Source organism: Muntiacus reevesi, chromosome 6 (assembly GCF_963930625.1).
Source record: "Muntiacus reevesi chromosome 6, mMunRee1.1, whole genome shotgun sequence".
NCBI lineage: Eukaryota > Metazoa > Chordata > Mammalia > Artiodactyla > Cervidae > Muntiacus > Muntiacus reevesi.
The window spans coordinates 73,741,966-73,760,548 of NC_089254.1; the positions used below are offsets into that span (position 1 = coordinate 73,741,966).

Below are 18,583 nucleotides of genomic sequence, written 5' to 3' on the forward strand. Positions count from 1 at the left end.
ACTTGCTCCTTGGAAGAAGAACTATGACAAACCTAGACAGCATATTAAAAAGCAGAGACATTACTTTGCTGACAAAGGTCTGTCTAGTCAAAGCTATGGTTTTTCCAGTAGTCATGTATGGATGTGAGATTTGGACCATAAAGAAAGCTGAGCTCTGAAGAATTGATGCTTTTGAACCATGGTGTTGGAGAAGACTCTTGAGACTCCCTTACAGCAAGGAGATCCAACCAGTCTACCCTAAAGGAAATCAGTCCTGAATATTCATTGGGAGGACTGATGAAGCTAAAACTCCAATGCTTTGGCCACCTGATGTGAAGAACTGACTCATTGGAAAAGACCCTGATGATGGGAAAGATTGAAGAAGGGGACAACAGTGGATGGGATGGTTGGAGGGCATCACCGACTTGCTGGACATGAGTTTGAGTAAACTCCGGGAGTTGGCGATGGATAGGGAAGCCTGGTGTGCTGCAGTCCATGAGGTGGCAAAGAGTCAGACACAACTGAGCATCTGAACTGCACTAAGCTAAATAGAAAACTAAGACAACCTTCCTTACTTTGTTTCCTTGGTCACCCAGAGCTCATTTTCAACACATTCTTTTGCCTTGAGAGAAACATCTGCCTGATCTTAGAACTAACAATAGTTTTGTTTCTCCTGAGTGACTGTGCTCAATTTTCATCACCCTGGAACCTGTGAACAATATAACCAGCCGTTTCCTTTTGTAGCAAGAACCATTTGAACACTTAAGAGATCAATCCCTGCTGCAACTCCTGTAAAACGTGTGCCTGCAATTGTCATGGGCACACCTGATCCTGAAGTCCCACTCTTCACTGGCTAAAAGTACATGCTCCTCTATTTTATAAGCATAAAACTCTTTCTGGATCAAGACAGGGCATGTGCATATGTATACACACACACACACACACACACATCCACACACAGGCAAGAATGTACAATATTCCTTGTGTTTACACACTTTAAGGACACTTAGGGGCAAGAAACTGGCAGCTCATGATTAACTATTGAATTCATTGTGTTAAATTTAAAACTCTTGGAAAGGTGTTTGGAGGTAAAGAAAAATATATTAACTGGAAATACATATGATTATATGTATTTAGCTAACCTGTCTAAAGATGAGTTTATTCTGTTTCCCAACTTTTTATATATACATGTGTGTGGATAATCCTCATAATACAGCATACAGAATAATTTATGTTCTGTATTATATGCGTAAGACTTATCTCCCTAGTCTCCTTTTACAACCCTATGTTTCTTCTGTAACTGCAACTGTTTTGTGTGCTGACGCACTTACAGGTCATACTTTTACTAAAGTCAAATCTTTTCAGAGTATAATAAAAAGGCCAGGGGCATGGAAGTTGGACAGGGTGCCGCAAAAGTGTACAAGGGGAGAAATGCAGTTAGAGAGGATGTCAGCGGCTGATGTGAGTGTTACAGGGAGAGGTTTGCCCACCATCATCACTCCTGAGACCCTGAAAAGTCATGGGGGAACTTGGCATCCTCTGTTAACAAATTAATCTTTGACAACTGATTGATTCAGTACTTCACAGTTGGAGGCATGACCAAGGCTTTCTCCGAAAGCTGAAGACTTTTGAACAGGATATCTCTGGATAGGAGGAAATGAAGCAGGGGAGGATGGGGAGAGGGTGGATGGGGAGGATGGGGAGGATGGAGAAGGATGCCACAGGCAGAGGAAACTGCAGTAGGAAAGGCAAGGAGAAGCACACCAGCCCGATGTTTGGGGAGCCACAAGCCCTGCCACATCCCTGAGCTAGAATTTGGGGAGGCCATGAGGCTCTGCAGGAGACAGAAAAGCGGGCTGGTTTTGTCATGCTTTGTTGTTGTTCAGTTGCTCAATTGTGTCTGACTCTTTGCGACCCCATGGACTGCAACACTCCAGGCTTCCCTGTCCTTCACCATCTCCCAGAGTTTGCTCAAACTCTTGTCCATTGAGTCAGTGATACCATCCATCCAACCATCTCATCCTCTGCCACTCCTTTCTCCTCCTGCCCTCAATCTTTCCCAGCATCAGATTTTTTCCAATGAGTCGGTTCTTCTCATCAGGTGGCCAAAGTACTGGGGTTTCAGCTTCAGCATCAGTCCCTCCAATGAATATTCAGGAATGATTTCCTTTATAAGTGACTGGTTTGATCTCCTTGCTATAAGGGACTCTCAAGAGTCTTCTCAGCACCACAGTTCGAAAGCACCAGTTCTTCAGTGCTCAGCCTTCTTTATAGTCCAACTCTCAGATCCATACATGACCACTGGAAAAATCATAGCTTTGACTGTACAGGCCTTTGTTGGTAAAATGATTCTGTTTTTTAATATGCTGTCTAGGTTTGTCATAGCTCTTCTTCCAAGGAGCAAGCACCTTTTAATTTCATGGCTGCAGTAACCATTGGCAGTGATTTTGAAACCCAAGAAAATAAAGTCTGTCACTATTTCCATTGTTTCCCCGTCTATTTGCCATGAAATAATGGGACTGGATGCCATGATCTTAGTTTTCTGAATGTTGAGTTTCAAGCTAGCTTTTCACTCTCCTCTTTCACCTTCATCACAGTGCTCTTTAGTTCCTCTTCACTTTCTGCCATAAGGGTGGTCATCTGTATATCTAAAGTGACAGGAAATGAAGTGAAAGTCGCTCAGTCCTGTCCGACTTTTAGCGACCCCATGGACCATACAGTTCGTGGAATTCTCCAGACCAGAATACTGAAGTGGGTAGCCGTTTCCTTCTCCAGGGGATCTTTTCAACCCAGGGATCAAAGCCAGGTCTCCCACATTGCAGGCAGATTCTTTAGCAGCTGAGCCACGAGGGAAGTCCCTGCATATCTGAGGTTATTGGTATTTCTCGTGGCAATCTTGATTCCAGCTTGAGCTTCGTCCAGCTCATGTCATGTTTGGGATATTTTAATTAATTTTTGATGGCTATGAGGCTCAGCAGGGAAGAGGAGCAGCCAGGGATGGAACCCAGGACTCCCACACTGCAGGCAGATTCTTTACCAGCTGAGCCACTAGGGAAGCCCTATTATTTCAGTTCAGTCCAGCTCAGTTCAGTCACTAAGTCGTGTCCGACTCTTTGTGACCCCATGAATCGCAGCACGCCAGGCCTCCCTGTCCATCACCAACTCCCGGAGTTTACTCAAACTCATGTCCATCGAGTCGGTGATTCCCTTCATGCAGCCATGAAACAATTCTTGTTTCATGTTTCATGAAACAACATGAAACAATTTCATGCATCGCTGAATGAAACAACAGTGCAGTCTTAGAGCATGGTCCTGGTTCTGCCTCAAGGGATACTCATAACAAGATCTATGAGCTCTTTACAGAATTAAAGTCCTCAACAAATGGAAGATGTCAGCATTCTTCATTTTAGAAAAGACTACCTGAGGGCAGATTAATGGAACCAGAGAAGCTCATCAAGAGATTACTTGATACTAGATAAAAGGAGTGCAAGACCTGCACATACCCTAATCCTAACAGCAATCCCACCCTTGAACTATTACTCTAAAACTCCTCACTAAATCCTCCTCGGTTTGAATACACAGTTTTTGAGGGGCAGGAGCCTGCTGTGATCTGCTCTTCATGGCAAAGCAATAAAATCATCCTTTTCTACTTCATCCAAAACTCTGCCTCTGAGATTCAATCTGTCACTGGTGCACAGAGGCCAAGTTTTTGTCCTCAAGTCCACGGTGGGCCCCAGGCTGAGAAGCATGAATTTAGAAAGCAAAGACAGAGGCAGAGAACTAATCTGGAGACAGCTGGTCAGAGTTTTGACAATATGATTAGAAGGGCAGAGGGGAGAGGAGAGGCTTGTACCATTAGATAGTAAAGGGATAGAACTTGATGGCTGATTAGAAGAGGGTGTTGAGCAAAAGAGAGGAGTTCCTTTGGCTGATCTCTTTCTTTGTACTCTTTGAATTTAGAATTGCTTTCTTACAGACTATTTAAATTCCTCAAAATGACTGTCCTTCAGACCTAGGTTTTGTTATTTACCACTAGTAAGTCCAGCTAAGGATGGAAGAGTGACAAGAGTTTGGTCTTTGTATCTAAATCTATGTGGTTGAAGGAAAAAAAAAACCTGCTTTAATTCTGCTTATTAAAAATAGCTATTAAATTAATGTATTGCACATGATAGTGTATATATGTCAATACTACATTTTCAATTTGTCCTACCCTCCCTTTCCTCTGCTGTGTCCACAAGTCCATTCTCTACATCTGCATCTCTATTTTTTCCCTGTAAATAGGTTCATCAGTACTATTTTTCTGGATTCCATATATATGCGTTAATATATGATATCTGTGATGACCTAGAGGGGTGGGATGTGGATGAAAAGAGGAGCAAGAGAGAGGGGATATATATATATACATAAACATACATATATATATATATACATATATACACACACAATTATGACTGATTCACATTGTTGTACACCAGAAACCAACATAACATTGTAAAGCAATTATCCTCCAATTAAAAAAAAAAATGTACTGCAAAGCCTTGGGTAAATTAGATCATAGGAAGTATATCAGCTGCCTTTCCATCTGTGTCAGACAGTCTGATCAGTGGAAGACAAGGGCTGCACTTTGCACAGAGCTCTTTGCAGCCACCCACTCCCTCTGACTAAATAGCAAGGCAATGTGAGGGCTCACCTGGGGAGCGGTGTGCACGGCTCAGCTACAGGAGTGTGTGGTGAGGCTGCGACAATATTTACTCCTTGAAAAATGAATGATGCTCCTGAAAAGATGCCTATAAACTGATTTTACTTTCATACAAACTATCTCCTCAATGACTTGCTTTGAAATTTCTAAGGTGTATTTTAAAATATAAAAATGTGTTTAGGTTCTAAGCAAAATGTGTGTCTCTCTCTAGGGCAATGTCTGCTGTCCCATGACATGGCACACAGATACTCATCTTCCATGAAAAACTAAGAGAAGCCTGCTTAGGTCCACAGATGCCCAGGTACTCTGCCACGTCAGGGCCCTCATACCCCCAGAGCAGCAACAGCTGCCCTCCCCTAGACACATCGTGGAGGTTCCTGCTCCCTATAACTTGCTGGACGATGTGATGAGTGGGTACCTCCCTTTATCTCATATCTGGAGGAGAGTTCTGGCTCTTTCATTAAATATTGGTCAGCATCAAGAACCTCTTCTCTCTCCTCTCTGCCTTTCCGGGGGCTGTGTGGGAAGCCCAGGCCCACTCTCTGGTTGCCTACATTGTGATCTTCTAAGACAACATCTCTAAGCAACAGGCTCATTTGGGCACAAGAAGTAAACTGTAGCACTTCTGGCCTAGTTCTTTTCTCACAAAGATTTATTAAACTACAATCCACAGTTCAGCCACCATTTTGAACTATTCTCCATCCATCCCACAGGTACTGTTTATGGGACAGTGATTTCCTCTTAAAATACCCTGAATGAAGGGATTAAACCCATTCTTATAGGTGCTAACTCATTATTTTTGGAGCTTTTAATTTTTCTGTATATTGTCCAAATATGCATTCAGCTTCTCTATATGATACTGATGCTGAAATCTATATATTTTTGCAACCAGAGAGCTGGAGGAGACCCACAGAGAAGCAGGATCTGCTCATAAGACTCATAATAGCAATCAATTCTTACTGTATCCTCACTACATGCTGGGCCAGTGCTGAGAACATCCCTGGCATCATTTCATCTCATCCTCAGACAACCTTTTAACAGTCCAATGAAATAGGTCCTATTTTTATCATCCCTCTATATTGCTGTAGATTCAGAAATGGAGCCTCCCTCAGAGAAGTTAAAGGCCACCAAGTTAAAGGGCCAAGCCAGGGCCTTGAACCATACCTATTGGGTACCAGTGTTTTATGGGTGGCCCGCCACATGCCAGGTATTGTTCTAGCTGGTGCTGGGAACCAGCTCTGAATAGGACAGGCAAGTGCATCCTTGATCTTAGAGGTTATACTTTAATAGGGGGATCAAACACACAGAAATTGCACCATGAGCACCATGAGTGAAAACAAAGTATGATGGAGCCTGGAGAGTGCCTGTACGTGTGCGGAGACTCCTTTACATTGGATGCTTACAGAGACCACTGAGAAGGTGACGTTGAGAAAAATCCTGAATGAAAAGATGGAGTAAGCCATTTCAATATCTGGGGGAAATGTTCCTCACATGAAGAACAAAGGCCCTAAGAGCAGACTGGCTTGCTGAACTCAAGGGTGGGAAAGACAACCAGTGATACTAGAAATACATGGAAAAGGAGGGGGGGCAGCAGTAGGCGGGGGCAGGCCACCCAGGACTGGAAGGTTATGGAAAGAATGTTGCAGAGAAAAGCCAATTTTGAGCAGAAACATTACGTGATGAGCTGAGAAAGTTCCAACAGAGAGGAGAATTGCAGGAGACGGATATTAATCTCAGGATCAGAGTTTCTTAGAAGGCAAGACGAGCTAGGATCCTATGTATAAATTGACAGGTTGACCTGATACAGTGGGAATGAGAAGGAACAGAGCTTGTGAGCCTACGTTCAGGCAGGCTAGCACAGTGGGCTGTGTGAAGGGAAGCTGACTGGGGTCTGATGGCCTCCATTTTCTCAGCAAAAGAAAGCAGGTCATCATGGTGGAGAGGGGATAGGTGCTATAGATTTGAGGAAAAAGAAGAAAATATGAAATAGCCTTCTTTAAATGTGGGAAAAGTTGAGTGCTCCTTGGGAGTGCTAGAGGGCTCTTGAGATTTGTGGTTATAAAAATTCTTCTACTTCCTAGAACAAGGGTGGGCAAAATTGGGTTTAACCATAGTTGGACTTTGTCAGATGAGAGTGACAAAGAGATGAATGGGTCAGCGATAAGCCTAAAGAGGGAGGTGAAACACGTGTGTGATCATGTAGTTAAGATCAACAGACTTGGGGCAGGCCAGCAAGCTGCAAAGTGGGGAGATAATGGCCTAAGAGTGGTATACTGGGATCTGAGAATTTGGAAGTGATGCAACCACTCGTGTTGGGAAGACCCAGACTAGAACCATGGGAATCAATGGCTGAGGAAGGTTGGTCATAGGAACTGAGAGGCCAAAATGTGGGACAGATTGTCTCTTTAATATGAATATGGAAGCCATCAAGAAATACAACAGAATTATCTCTTAACTGCATTTTATAGTACAATTATGGATAATAAGAACAGTGGTCACTGATTTTTGTTCATGCCTTTATTCAGGATTAAACTTGTAGAGGAAAAAACTCAGGACCCATAACTACCACATCTGGACCTTAATTCTACATGAGTAATTCTGATGGTCAGGAGTATAAATTCATTTCCTGGCATCTCTGTTTTACTGTTTAGGAAGTACAGAGCAGTGGGGTATTTTCTCTAATATTTGGCAACAAAATCTTATTCAATGAATGAGAAAAGTATTAGTCCCATTTTAATTTGCACAGCCCAAGTAAGAAGAAAAAATATGAGAAAATGATATTATCCATAACTTTATTCCATTCTTTCCCTACATTATTCAAGAAAAGATTTTAAGAGTGGGAATTAAGTGTACAAAGGAATAAGGCAAAAAATGCCAAATAACTGTTGGGATTGGGTATGCTATTGGCTTTTCAGTTCAAAGTGTTTCAACAAGGCAAATTTGGGACATCTGAGAGCGCAACGCAGAATCTTCCTAAGGCAGGTTATCTGAGAGAACTCTACCCATAAACCGCATGGTTGTTTCAGGTAATAAACAACTCTTTGACATGTTAGTCTCCTGGTTGAGAAAACCTCCTTATTTTTCCTCAGCAGTAGTCATTATGCCCTAAGAAAGCAAAATCACCTCATTTCAGCTAAGCCTTCAGAAAAAGGCAATTATAGAAACTTACAAATTGCTAGAAAGGGTCTAGGAAGAAAAGAGAATAATAGTTTCAAATAGATTAAGAAAAAAATATTAGGTTAATGTTGACAATTTTAAGCAACCAATATTTTTTTTTTTTTTGTCATTTGAAAGTGTAACACACACAAACTATGTAGTTGGCTGAAAAATTAAAGAGGCTCCCAAGAAACTCAGGGAGTTCTTTAAAGTAACCCGGTAGTGGCTATGTGCACATGCATCTATTTGGGTGAACAAATACCTGAACCCATGAACTGAAGTATTAGTGCTAAGATTATACTAACCTCCTCTGAAATGCAGTCCTCTTTAGGTTCTGACAGAGCAGCCATTTTCATCAAAGTTAGTTGCGGTCAAGAACGTGGGCAGGGAAACTGTCTACAGCCCTGGGGGAGGTATAAGAAAGCTCTAAGGGTCAGACTCTGCTCTCAATCCTAACGCTGCCTGATAATTCTGACTTACCCTTGGCTGAGCACAGACAGAGCCTTTACACCCTCACATGCCTGAGGACTTTACTCATTTAAGGGCTTCTGCTACCTCTGTTAAGAGCAACATAGGAAAACTTCAAAGAAGAAAAAAGATTTATCTCTGTGATTAAGATGCAAGGATTGGCTTCTGAGTTTTGGGACTCCTTAATGAAAAAGCCCTGGAGAAGAACCCTAACCTAAAAGTGGGGACCCTGTCTCCCTCCCCAGTCAGCCCAATGGGCAACCTTAAATCCTGGGCTCAGTTCAGGTGGTTGAAAGGGGTCATACCTAATGATCTACTAGACCCAAGATTAATTATTGTGAGGGGCAGGGGAAGCAACAAACCTTGGAGTAAGCACATTTGAGGGCTCGGCTCCTCAGGTCAGTCTTGCAGATCATGCATTTTGAACCAAAGAAATTAAAACAGTAGAGTTAATCTGCCTGTTAATCAACCTGAACTTCGCTTTCTGCATAGACCAAGAAAGGCAAACGCCCTGATGTCAGTTTGTTGTACAGGATAACCATGGAACTTTTAATGATGTCTGAACAGTGGCCAGTGTAACGGAAGACAGTCCTCTGGGTGGTGGAGGAGACCACCTGGGCTGTGCTTCTCTCTCTGGCCAGCATCTCAACCAGTGTGGGCTGGGGGTTATTTTCCTGCTTGAAGTAGGGGAGAACCTGGACCCTCCTTGCCAATCCCAGGTATCTCTAACCTATTGGATGCTCAACACACTGCTTTCATTCACTCTGCTCATGGGTCAGGTTTAATTTACTTACTTTCTCTCAGACTCTTTCCCTGAAGGAGTGCTTTTCCCAGAGCGTGACCTCTGAGTTGAACACTTGAGTTGAAAGGTGCAAATCTGAAGTCCACATCTTTATAATTTGAGATTTCTTATCTCTCAGTGAAAAAAAAAAAAAAAAAAAGGAAACTTTTTATAGAAAGGCCATTTAGAATTTGAAAACCAGAATGTTTTTAGCTAGACTTTCGTCAACCTGATGGCCATTTATCGGGCACTTTCTGTGTAAAAGCCACAGTGCTGACTGGCTCTGAGGCCCGTGGAGCCCAGGGGCTGGCTGGCCACCCTCTCCCCAGGACACTTGTTAACCTTACTCCAAAAGCCGCCTCCAAGGCCAGAGGCAATCAAAAGCCCTTCTTTTTGACAAGTTCCTGAGGCTCTTTTGAGTGGTGGAATTACAAGTGATATTTTCCTCTTTGTTTATAAGTATTTCCAAGGAAGGTATACTATTTGTGTATTTTTTAAATGTTAAAAATTTTGGTCCTCATTTATACTTATTTTGGTCCTCATTCTAAAAATCTCTAGTGTTTCATGGTTAGTATTATAATGGATGAGTATAAAGTTGGTTTATTGGATTGTATAGAAATGATCAAGTTCATGTAAATAAAAACAATATATATAACTGAATATATACATATGTGTATATATGCCTGCGTGTGTGCTAAGCTTCTTCAGTTGTGTCTGATTCTTTGTGACCCAGTGAACTGTAGCCCACCAGACTCCTCTGTCCATGGATTCTCCAGGCAAGAATACTGGAGTGGGTTGCCATGCCCTCCTCCCGGGGATCTTCCTGAACCAGGGACTGAACCAGCATCTCTTACGTCTCCTGCATTGGCAGCTGTTTTTTGTTCTTTTTTTTATACCACTAGAGTAACCTGGGAAGCGTGTGTGGAGACAGTGGGTCTCTGTTATGGACTGACTTGTGTCCCCCAACCAAACTCATTTGTTTAAATCCTAACTCCCTGTATTTGGAGACTGTGCCTTTAGAGAGGTAATTAAGGTTAAATGAGGTCTTTAGAGTTGGGTCCTGGTCCAATAGGACTGGTGTCCTTATAAGAACAAGAAGAGATGCCAAGGACTCAGGCACATAGAGAAAAGGCTATTTTTGTACACAAAGAGAAGACAGTGGTCTGCAAGCCAAGAAGAGAGGCATCAAAAGAAACCAACCCTGTGAACACCTTGATTTGGACTTCCAGCCACCACAACTGGGGACGTGACAGAGTGGCCATATAGAAACAACTCTTCATAAGAGATCAGGGCAGCACCAGCAATCCTCAGTTTAAAAATGGATACTCAGAGTTTATTGACAAGCTGATTTTAGAAAGATTGAATAGCACTTCCCTTTAGAAACAGTGAGCTTAAGTCCACAGACCAAATGCAAAGGCAAAGTTCAAAAACTAAACTGAGTTCAGAAAGCAAAGGCTAGATTAAATTCAGTTCCACGACCACATGGCCAATGGTCAATTAACCAAAAAGACACTTCCCAACTGTCTCACCATGTGCCATGAATCAACTAGAACAATACAAGTAAACCATGGTACAGAATAATAAAGGCCACCAGGAGTTTAACTATCACAAAATCCAACTGCACTTTAAAAGGCTGTCTTGCAAGAAAGTGCATCCTCCCTTCTGCCATAGGACTCATCACTGACGAGGTAGTGGGAAGATTACTCTCCACTCCTGGCATCACATGGGCTTGGAGGTCAGGCTCTCGGATTAAGAAAAGAAACAAAAGTTGTGTATGGAAAGTACATTAAAGTGTCAACCCAAGTGTCTACTGATTTATACAAGAAATCACTTAGGAGAAGATAACAGGACAGCAGTAACATGTCAGAGTGTTTCCAGATGTCTGCATTTTAAGCATAAGCCACAGGAGCACACATGGAGTAATGCGGTGGGGTCAGTGTTGACTCAGAAGCAGGCCAGCTCCTTAACCTGCCTGTCAAACAACCTGATGTTTCCTCTCCTCAGACCTAAGCCCATGTCTCTGATGCCACATCCCCTGGAAAGCCTAAGCCAGGTGACAGACTGATCTCATCTCAAAGAGGGCTTTTCCTCAGTGTAACCTTAGGCAGTTTTCCGGGTAACTGGCACCTTGTATTTTTTTAGGCTTAGGTTGTATACCTCTCTGATGATGTCTACCACATTTTGCATTAATCTGAGCAGCAGGTTAAAACTGGAGTTCCCAGTAGGCTGAGTTCACAGAAGCCAAATGCCCCAGAGAGCTTCCTCCAAAAAGGACTTCCCCGAAGATAAGAATTCACTGGAATTCCAGGGCTGGACACACCCATAGCAGCCCACCTGAGCAGAAGATGAGGAGTTCTCCTCTCCCGTTCCAGCCTTGAGCCAGCAGGCCAGTCCCATCCCTGGACAAGGCCCATCTTGGCTGAGGAATTCAGGTGCCTGGGAGAAGCTGCCCCATCACTTGACTCGCTGTGCTGTGGCGAAAACTGGCCAAGCCTGTCTGGAGGCTGAATCAGCTAGACCCTGCCTTCAGCCTCTTCCTTCTCTGTTGTGTGTTCAAAGCCTTCTTGCTTTGTCCACCTCGATATTCAGCTCCAGTTTCACTGCTTCTATTCTGTTGCCCCTCCTCCCTGGACAATCAGCTCCCCTCTTTGGGGGATGGTCCTTACAAATGGGCCTGAAGTCGGGCTGACCATTCTGGGGATATGTCGTCAGATTATCACACTTAAGAGTTGTGACCCACCCCATAAAGTGACAGACATCACATATAAGTAGACAGGGTGAATGTAGGGAGAAATGGTGGAGCCAGTGAACAATGTAGCTGGCCCCTCCTTCTCTTCTCCCTGCCCCGCCTACTGTGTGTCCCCTCATGGGAAGCCCTGGAAAGCCCTGTCCACCCCCAGCCTCCTCCTGCCCCAGCCCAAGTCCAGTTCTGCTCCACCTGCCAGGATGGAGGCAGACAGGTTCCTGGTTCTCAAGCCTGTTTGTCTTACTGCTCCCACTGAGGACTCAATGCAATCATCCTTAGCACATGGAAGAAATGATTTGTGAAACAGCAAATGGTGTGTTTTAGAGCTGAGGTTCTTTCTAAATCATTCTTATTTCATTTCTCATTCAATTTCTCTCTCTCTCTTTTTACATTGGGAAAAAAACCTCAAATCTTTTTTTACTTACACTAGTAAGTAAAAGTGATACACTACTTACAAAGTCCTCAGTGGTTCAACTTTCCCGTCAGTCATTTTTAATTTACATGAAAGGAAAGGGAATGCCATTTGTAAGATTTCAGTTAGCCTCATCTGATGAACTGAGAACAAAGGTAAGAAGCATCAACAAAGATAAAACCAGACTGTAGTTTAGGAAAAGAGAGCATTTATCACCATAGTACTCAGCGGAGCCACCAAGTAGGAAACAGACAGTGTGATTTAAATCTCTAATCTGCAACTTGCTAAGTGTGTGACCCTAGGTATATTACTTAAATTCCTCAGGAAAATTACACTTTTCTCATTTATATAAAGAAAAGAAGAAAAGGACAAGAGATTCTAGTCTTTTCTAGGCCTATCATTTTATAATCCTATGACTAAAATCAGTCTAAACTTTAAATTCTATCCCAGAAATTTACCTTAAGCCTAAAAAATGTAAACATACAGTAATTTAAATATTTAATATCAAGGAATTTTTAAAATGTATTCCTAAGAGAGACTTTTATTCACTGCAATTACGCATGCGTGTTAAGTCACTTTAGGCGTGTCCGACTCTTTGCGACCCTACAGACTGTAGCCCGCCAGGCTTCTCTGTCCATGGGATTCTCCAGGCAAGAATACTGGAGCGGGTCGCCATATCCTCTTCAAGGGGATGTTCCTGACCCAGGGATTGAACCTGCACCTCTTATGTCTCCTCTGTTGGCAGGTGGGTTCTTTATCACTAGTGCCATCTGGGAAGCCCACTTATGTGTGAATCTGTTAGAAACATCTGGTTATCTAATGAAGCCTGATATTTCTCTAACAAAAAGCAGGATGTATGCATTCTGATAAGTAAGTTTACTTGGGATCTCATTTCACTGCATGATTTTGAGATGTGTTTCCTCTACCCATTCATAATTTATCAATATATCTCTATATTTGTGTGGAGATTCCCCACCCTCAGCACACACACATTAAAATATAAGAACAGAATAGCAGAGTAAAGAAGCACCAGAGTTAGTTCTCAGAGGACAAAAGAGGAGGACACAGGACTTACAGGAGCTGCCGAATTTTTGACAGTGACACTGGGGGTGGTGGCTCGCAAGGCTCCACTCACTCCATGGTAGTATTTGAAGCAGATCTTAGTTTCAGCTGAAAGACAAAAATAAAATGGGACTGAGAAGCAGGGTGTAACCCTGGAAGAAAAGGCCAGAGCTAGAGAGGACACCCCCAGGAACTGCCACCCAATTCCTCCCATCCAGGCTGCCAGCCTCACTTCACTTGTGGCCACCCCTGACAGCCTCACTTCACTTGTGGCCACGTGGTCCAGCTTTTTTCTGAAAGTGTGTCATCAAAATTTGTTTTGTTTTTAGTGTTTTTGAACCCAAGTTAAACCTATCATTTAGACTTCTCAGCATTCATCCTATCCCATTAGAAGTTATTGTTTCTAAACCCTCAGTCTTAAGATTTTAGGTGATTTGGTGATTATTGTGTCTGTTTCTTCTATAATTTTCTCTTATTGAATTCATTGTGATTAGTATCTTGGTAATTTGAAGGAAGACTTTGAGAAATTATTGAAATACACAGAAGAGAGGCATATTTTCTGATGATGATGACTAGATAATCATGTGGAAACTCCATAACTTTTTGGCATTTTATTTTGTAGAGGACAAAATCTGTAGCCAACTTGAGTCTGGTTCATTGGAAGGTGGCCTGCTTTTCCCAATTTACTGTTAATAGGGTTTTTTTCTTTTTAAATTTGAAAAATTTATTGGGCTTTTTCTTAGTCCCTTATATTAATTTTGTCTGGAACAACATGAGGACTCTCCCAATTTGAGTTCTTGTTTCTCAAATCTGGGAATTTGTCTTCAATTACAATGTATTTAAAAATAATGTCTACAATTATCTTAGCATTCATTTTAATATGTTGATTATGGAAAATATGGACAATGAAGTAAAGTATAAAAAACACTTTTAAGAGTATGTTTTGCATACTTGCGTGTATACACTTCACATAATAACACCTTTTGCTTTTTAAAGTAAATTATTAATAAAGCATGTTCAACCATCTAAGACCCTGATGCTGGGAAAGATTGAGGGCCAGATGAGAAGGAGGTGACAGAGGATGAGACGGTTGGATGGCATCACCCACTCAATGGACATGAGTTTGAGCAAACTCTGTGGGTAGTAAAGGACAGGGAAGCCTGGTGTGTAGCAGCCCATGAGGTCACAAGGAGTCGGACACGATTTAGTGATTAAACATCAACCATCAATTCAAAGCTTTGTAGATAACATTCCTTGTTCTATGGAATCTGAATCAATTTGTGACTTGAAAATATTTTCCTCATCTTGGAAATTTGGGGTTTTCTCTTAAAATTAATGCCTTTTTGAAAATTAGTTTTAAACTCAAGTTTGTTCTCTAGGATAATGGAGCAAAAATTGCTACTTATCTACCGACACTCATTCTCCCTTTCCTCCTTAATGACTGAATTTTAGTTTTATTTTGGGTAGTAATGCCCAGCTAAAGAACATTTTGTAGCCTCCCTTGCAGATCACATTTACGCTGTTTGCCATTGTTATTTGGGGATTTCTAGTATATGTAGCTGAACCTAAACCTAGATGATATAGAAAGGCTTCTTTTAATATAACATATAAAGCATATGAGAATTGCAATATTCTTCCTTAGAAGATAGGACTACTTAAGGATTCTCCCTTTCTGTGGCCAAACTGCTTTCTACAAAGCACTGTATACTTCCACCAGAAAATATAACTCTGATCAACTCTCTAATCCTTGCTAACATTGAATATTATCAATTATATATAAGCTTAAAATAGCATCTCGTTTTTATTCTATTTGATTACTAGTGAGATTAAAGATTTTTAATCAAATTTTAATTAGTCATGTGTATTTAGTTGTTTTTTAATCTACTGAACTGCAGTTGTTAAGATTTCCCACTGCCATATGTTTACCTTTTGTAGACATATTCTTACTTTACTTTAAAATACCAATATTTTAAATTTCCTTTCTTCTTCATTCTTGCGGTGCAGTGATTTTGCATATCTGTTGATTGCCTTTTAAGCTCTTGGTGGACAATCTTATAACTTAGTTCCATATTCTCCAAGGCACCCCACATAAGGTCTACACACAGAGATCTATAGGTCTACACATCCCAGTAGCAGGAAAACCTCAACAAACTTTTTGTTTAAGTCAATATTACTGTTTTAGCCTGAGAGGCAGGTATTTTCTTGGGCTCAAAAATCACTGTGGACGGTGACTGCAGCCATGAAATTAAAAGATGCTTACTCCTTGGAAGGAAAGCAATGACAAACCTAGACAGTGCATTAAAAAGCAGAGACTTTACTTTGCCTACAAAGGTCCGTATAGTCAAAGCTATGGTTTTTCCAGTAGTCATGTACGGATGTGAGAGCTGGACAATAAAAAAGGCTGAGCACCAAAGAACTGATCCCTTCAAATTGTGGTGCTGGAGAAGACTGCTAAGAGTCCCTTGGACTATAAGGAGATCAAACCAGTCAATCCTAAAGGAAATCAGTCCTGAATATTCATTGGAAGGACTGATGCTGAAGCTCCAATATTTTGGCCACCTGACGTGAAGAGTCAGCGCATTGGAAAAGACCCTGATGCTGGAAAAGATTTAAAGCAGGAGAAGGGGACAACAGAGGATGAGATGGTTGGATGGCATCACTGACTCAATGGACATGAGTTTGAGCAAACTCCAGGAGATGGTGAAGGACAGGGAAGCCTGGCGTGCTGCAGTCCATGGGTTTGCAAAGAGTGGGACATGACTGAGTAACTGAACAACGACGACAAGGGATCATGGAGGCACCCTGAGCAGTGAACCAGGTAACCACAGTGAGTCACTATAGTTCAGAATATGAGTTACTCTGCCTGTAAATGCCAGAGATGGGCATGGAGGAGCCAAAAGGCTTCACTTCAAGTTTAGTTGTGTGGAAGAAAATTTTATATAGCAGGTATCCCGAAAGGCACTACTAGCTTTCCTTTCAAGGTAAATTATTCCAACGTTTTCACATAAAAAGGTCAGGGAAACTATATACAATCTTTTATTGAATCCTACTGCTAGGTGAGAGGGTCAGTGCATGTTGAGAGCCAAGAATTCATGGAAACCTTCAAAGTATTATCATTGTTTTCTGAAAAACTGCTGGCAATTTTTTTTTAAGATTCCAGTATTCAGCAACTTAATTTACTAATGGATTTTCCTTTTATTTAACCTAAATAGCCCCTGCTGTTTAAAATGATTTCCTATTCAAACTTGAAAGAGATACTCAATTGTTTTCTGGATGTGAGAGCTGGACCATAAAGAAGGCTGAGCACCAAAGAACTGATGCTTTCAAACTGTGGTGCTGGAGAAGATTCTTGAGAGTCCCTTGGACAGCAAGGAGATCAAAACAGTCAATCCTAAAGGGAATCAACCCTGAATACTCATTGGAAGGATTGATGCTGAAGCTCCAATACTCTGGCCACCTAATGCAAAGAGCTGGCTCACTGGAAAACAACCTGATGCTGAGAAAATTGAGGGCAGAAGAAGGAGGTGACAGAGGTTGAGATGGTTGGACAGCATCATCAAGTCAATGGACATGAGTCTGAGCAAACTTCAGGAGAGAGTGAAGGACAGGGAAGCCTGGCATGCTGCAGTCCATGGGGTCTCAAAGACTCAGACACGACCGAACGACTGAATAACAATTTGAGATGGGTTCTATAGAAAAGTTACCTACAATTGTTAAAACACATGAACAGTATCATATACAGATGATTTGTGGTATGCTTTGTCTTGCAAAATTCCATGCTACTTTGGTGACAGTTACATTCAACTGGTCTGTTTGATTAGCCCCACACTGAATTTTTCCAGGAGAAGGAGACTAGGTACTATTTATCTTTATATTTCCAGTGACATGTAATGCAGCAATTCTCAAGAAATGCCTGTTGAAAAATGACTGATAACTATTGCTTTCATTTGACTGATTCCAGTACCTTCCTTAACCCAAGAGCAGCTACAGTGCCTTCATTACCGAAATACCAGTTCACATGCCCAACACACAGTAAAGCTAGTCATTACCAAAACATCAGGGTTTGGAGCAGACAAGGCTTTATTGAGGGCCATGCAAGAAGACAGTGATTTGTGCCTTAAAAACCCCAAACTCCCTGAAAGCTTTCAGCCCTTTTCTAGGAAAGGTGAGAGAGGGGCATGGTGAATTGTTACACACTTCTTGATGTCAGATCCTTTGCTCTTGAGATCAGGTCATGGTCATGTAACAGCGTCCCTGCAAACCTCCACCAAACAAATTCTCTGTTCTGACAAGAAAGGGAGGGGTCCCCAGGCACAACTTTCACCTTCTGAGGTCCAGATCCTGGCTAAGAGGAGGCAAATCTCAGCTGGAGGCTCCCTCAGGGCCAGGTCCCCAGACTGTGCCAGCTGTCATCACTGAGGGAGCCAGGCACCCAGAACTCATCTGGCCCTCAGGCTCCTCAGGCTGCCCAAATAGCCAGGGCCAAGTCCCACCGACTTCACAGGCAGACTGCTGCCGCCATTAGGTCACAGAGACAAGGATGAGGGAGAGGTTCAGTGCTGCCTCAAGGCTTGGACCAAGGCCAGTGGGCAGCCTTGGCCAGGGCTCTGGAGTTTTGCAGGACACAGCCCCCAGCCTGTTCCTTGAGCCCCTCAGTTCACCTGCTGATTCAAGGCTCCATCTCTTACCTCAATCCCCACCTTTTACCTCACTCTCCGCCTGATGACCACCACTCCACCAACCGTTGGCTAAGTGAGCCACTAACGGCTGCTCACTGACAGCAGCTCACTTTGGGGAGGGCCCTACTGCTGTTCCAACCAATGGCTGAGAAGGACTATTAATGGTCCCTCACTGACAATTGGGCTTCCCAGGTGGTTCAGTGGCAAAGAATCTGCCTGCAATGCAGGAGATGTGAGTTTGATCCCTGGGTTGGGAAGATCCCCTGGAGAAGGAAATGGCAACTCACTCCAGTTTTCTTGCCTGGGAAATTCCATGGACAGAGGAACCTGGCAGGCTCCAGTTCATGCGGTCGCGAAGAGTCAGATATGACTAAGCGACTAATCAACAACATTGAGAGATGCTCACTTGGGGGAGGGGCCTGGCACGGAGCAATGATTGAGTGATCATTACTGGTCTCGCACTAACTGTTGCCTGATAACATGGTATGTGTGGAGGGGGTAACCACTGGCAGCAATGCCATGTGTTAAGGTCTGTGTGCAATTGTGCTCTATTACATTCTAGTGGTCCTAATGCTTCATAGATAATTTCCTATGGCCTAAC

At 42.5% G+C, this 18,583-nt stretch overlaps 1 protein-coding gene across 3 annotated transcripts in view; it reads right to left on the reverse strand.

Annotated features, from left to right (window-relative positions):
• The window catches only part of HECW1 (HECT, C2 and WW domain containing E3 ubiquitin protein ligase 1), a 186,562-nt gene extending 178,290 nt beyond the window's left edge, over positions 1-8,272 (reverse strand). For all 3 annotated transcript variants that reach the window (XM_065939400.1, XM_065939401.1, XM_065939402.1), the window contains exon 1: positions 8,140-8,272. In XM_065939400.1, coding sequence (XP_065795472.1) covers positions 8,140-8,190 — 51 coding nt within the window. In that variant the 5' untranslated portion in view covers positions 8,191-8,272. The remainder of the gene's footprint in view (positions 1-8,139) is intronic.
• Positions 8,273-18,583: the final 10,311 nt, after the last annotated feature.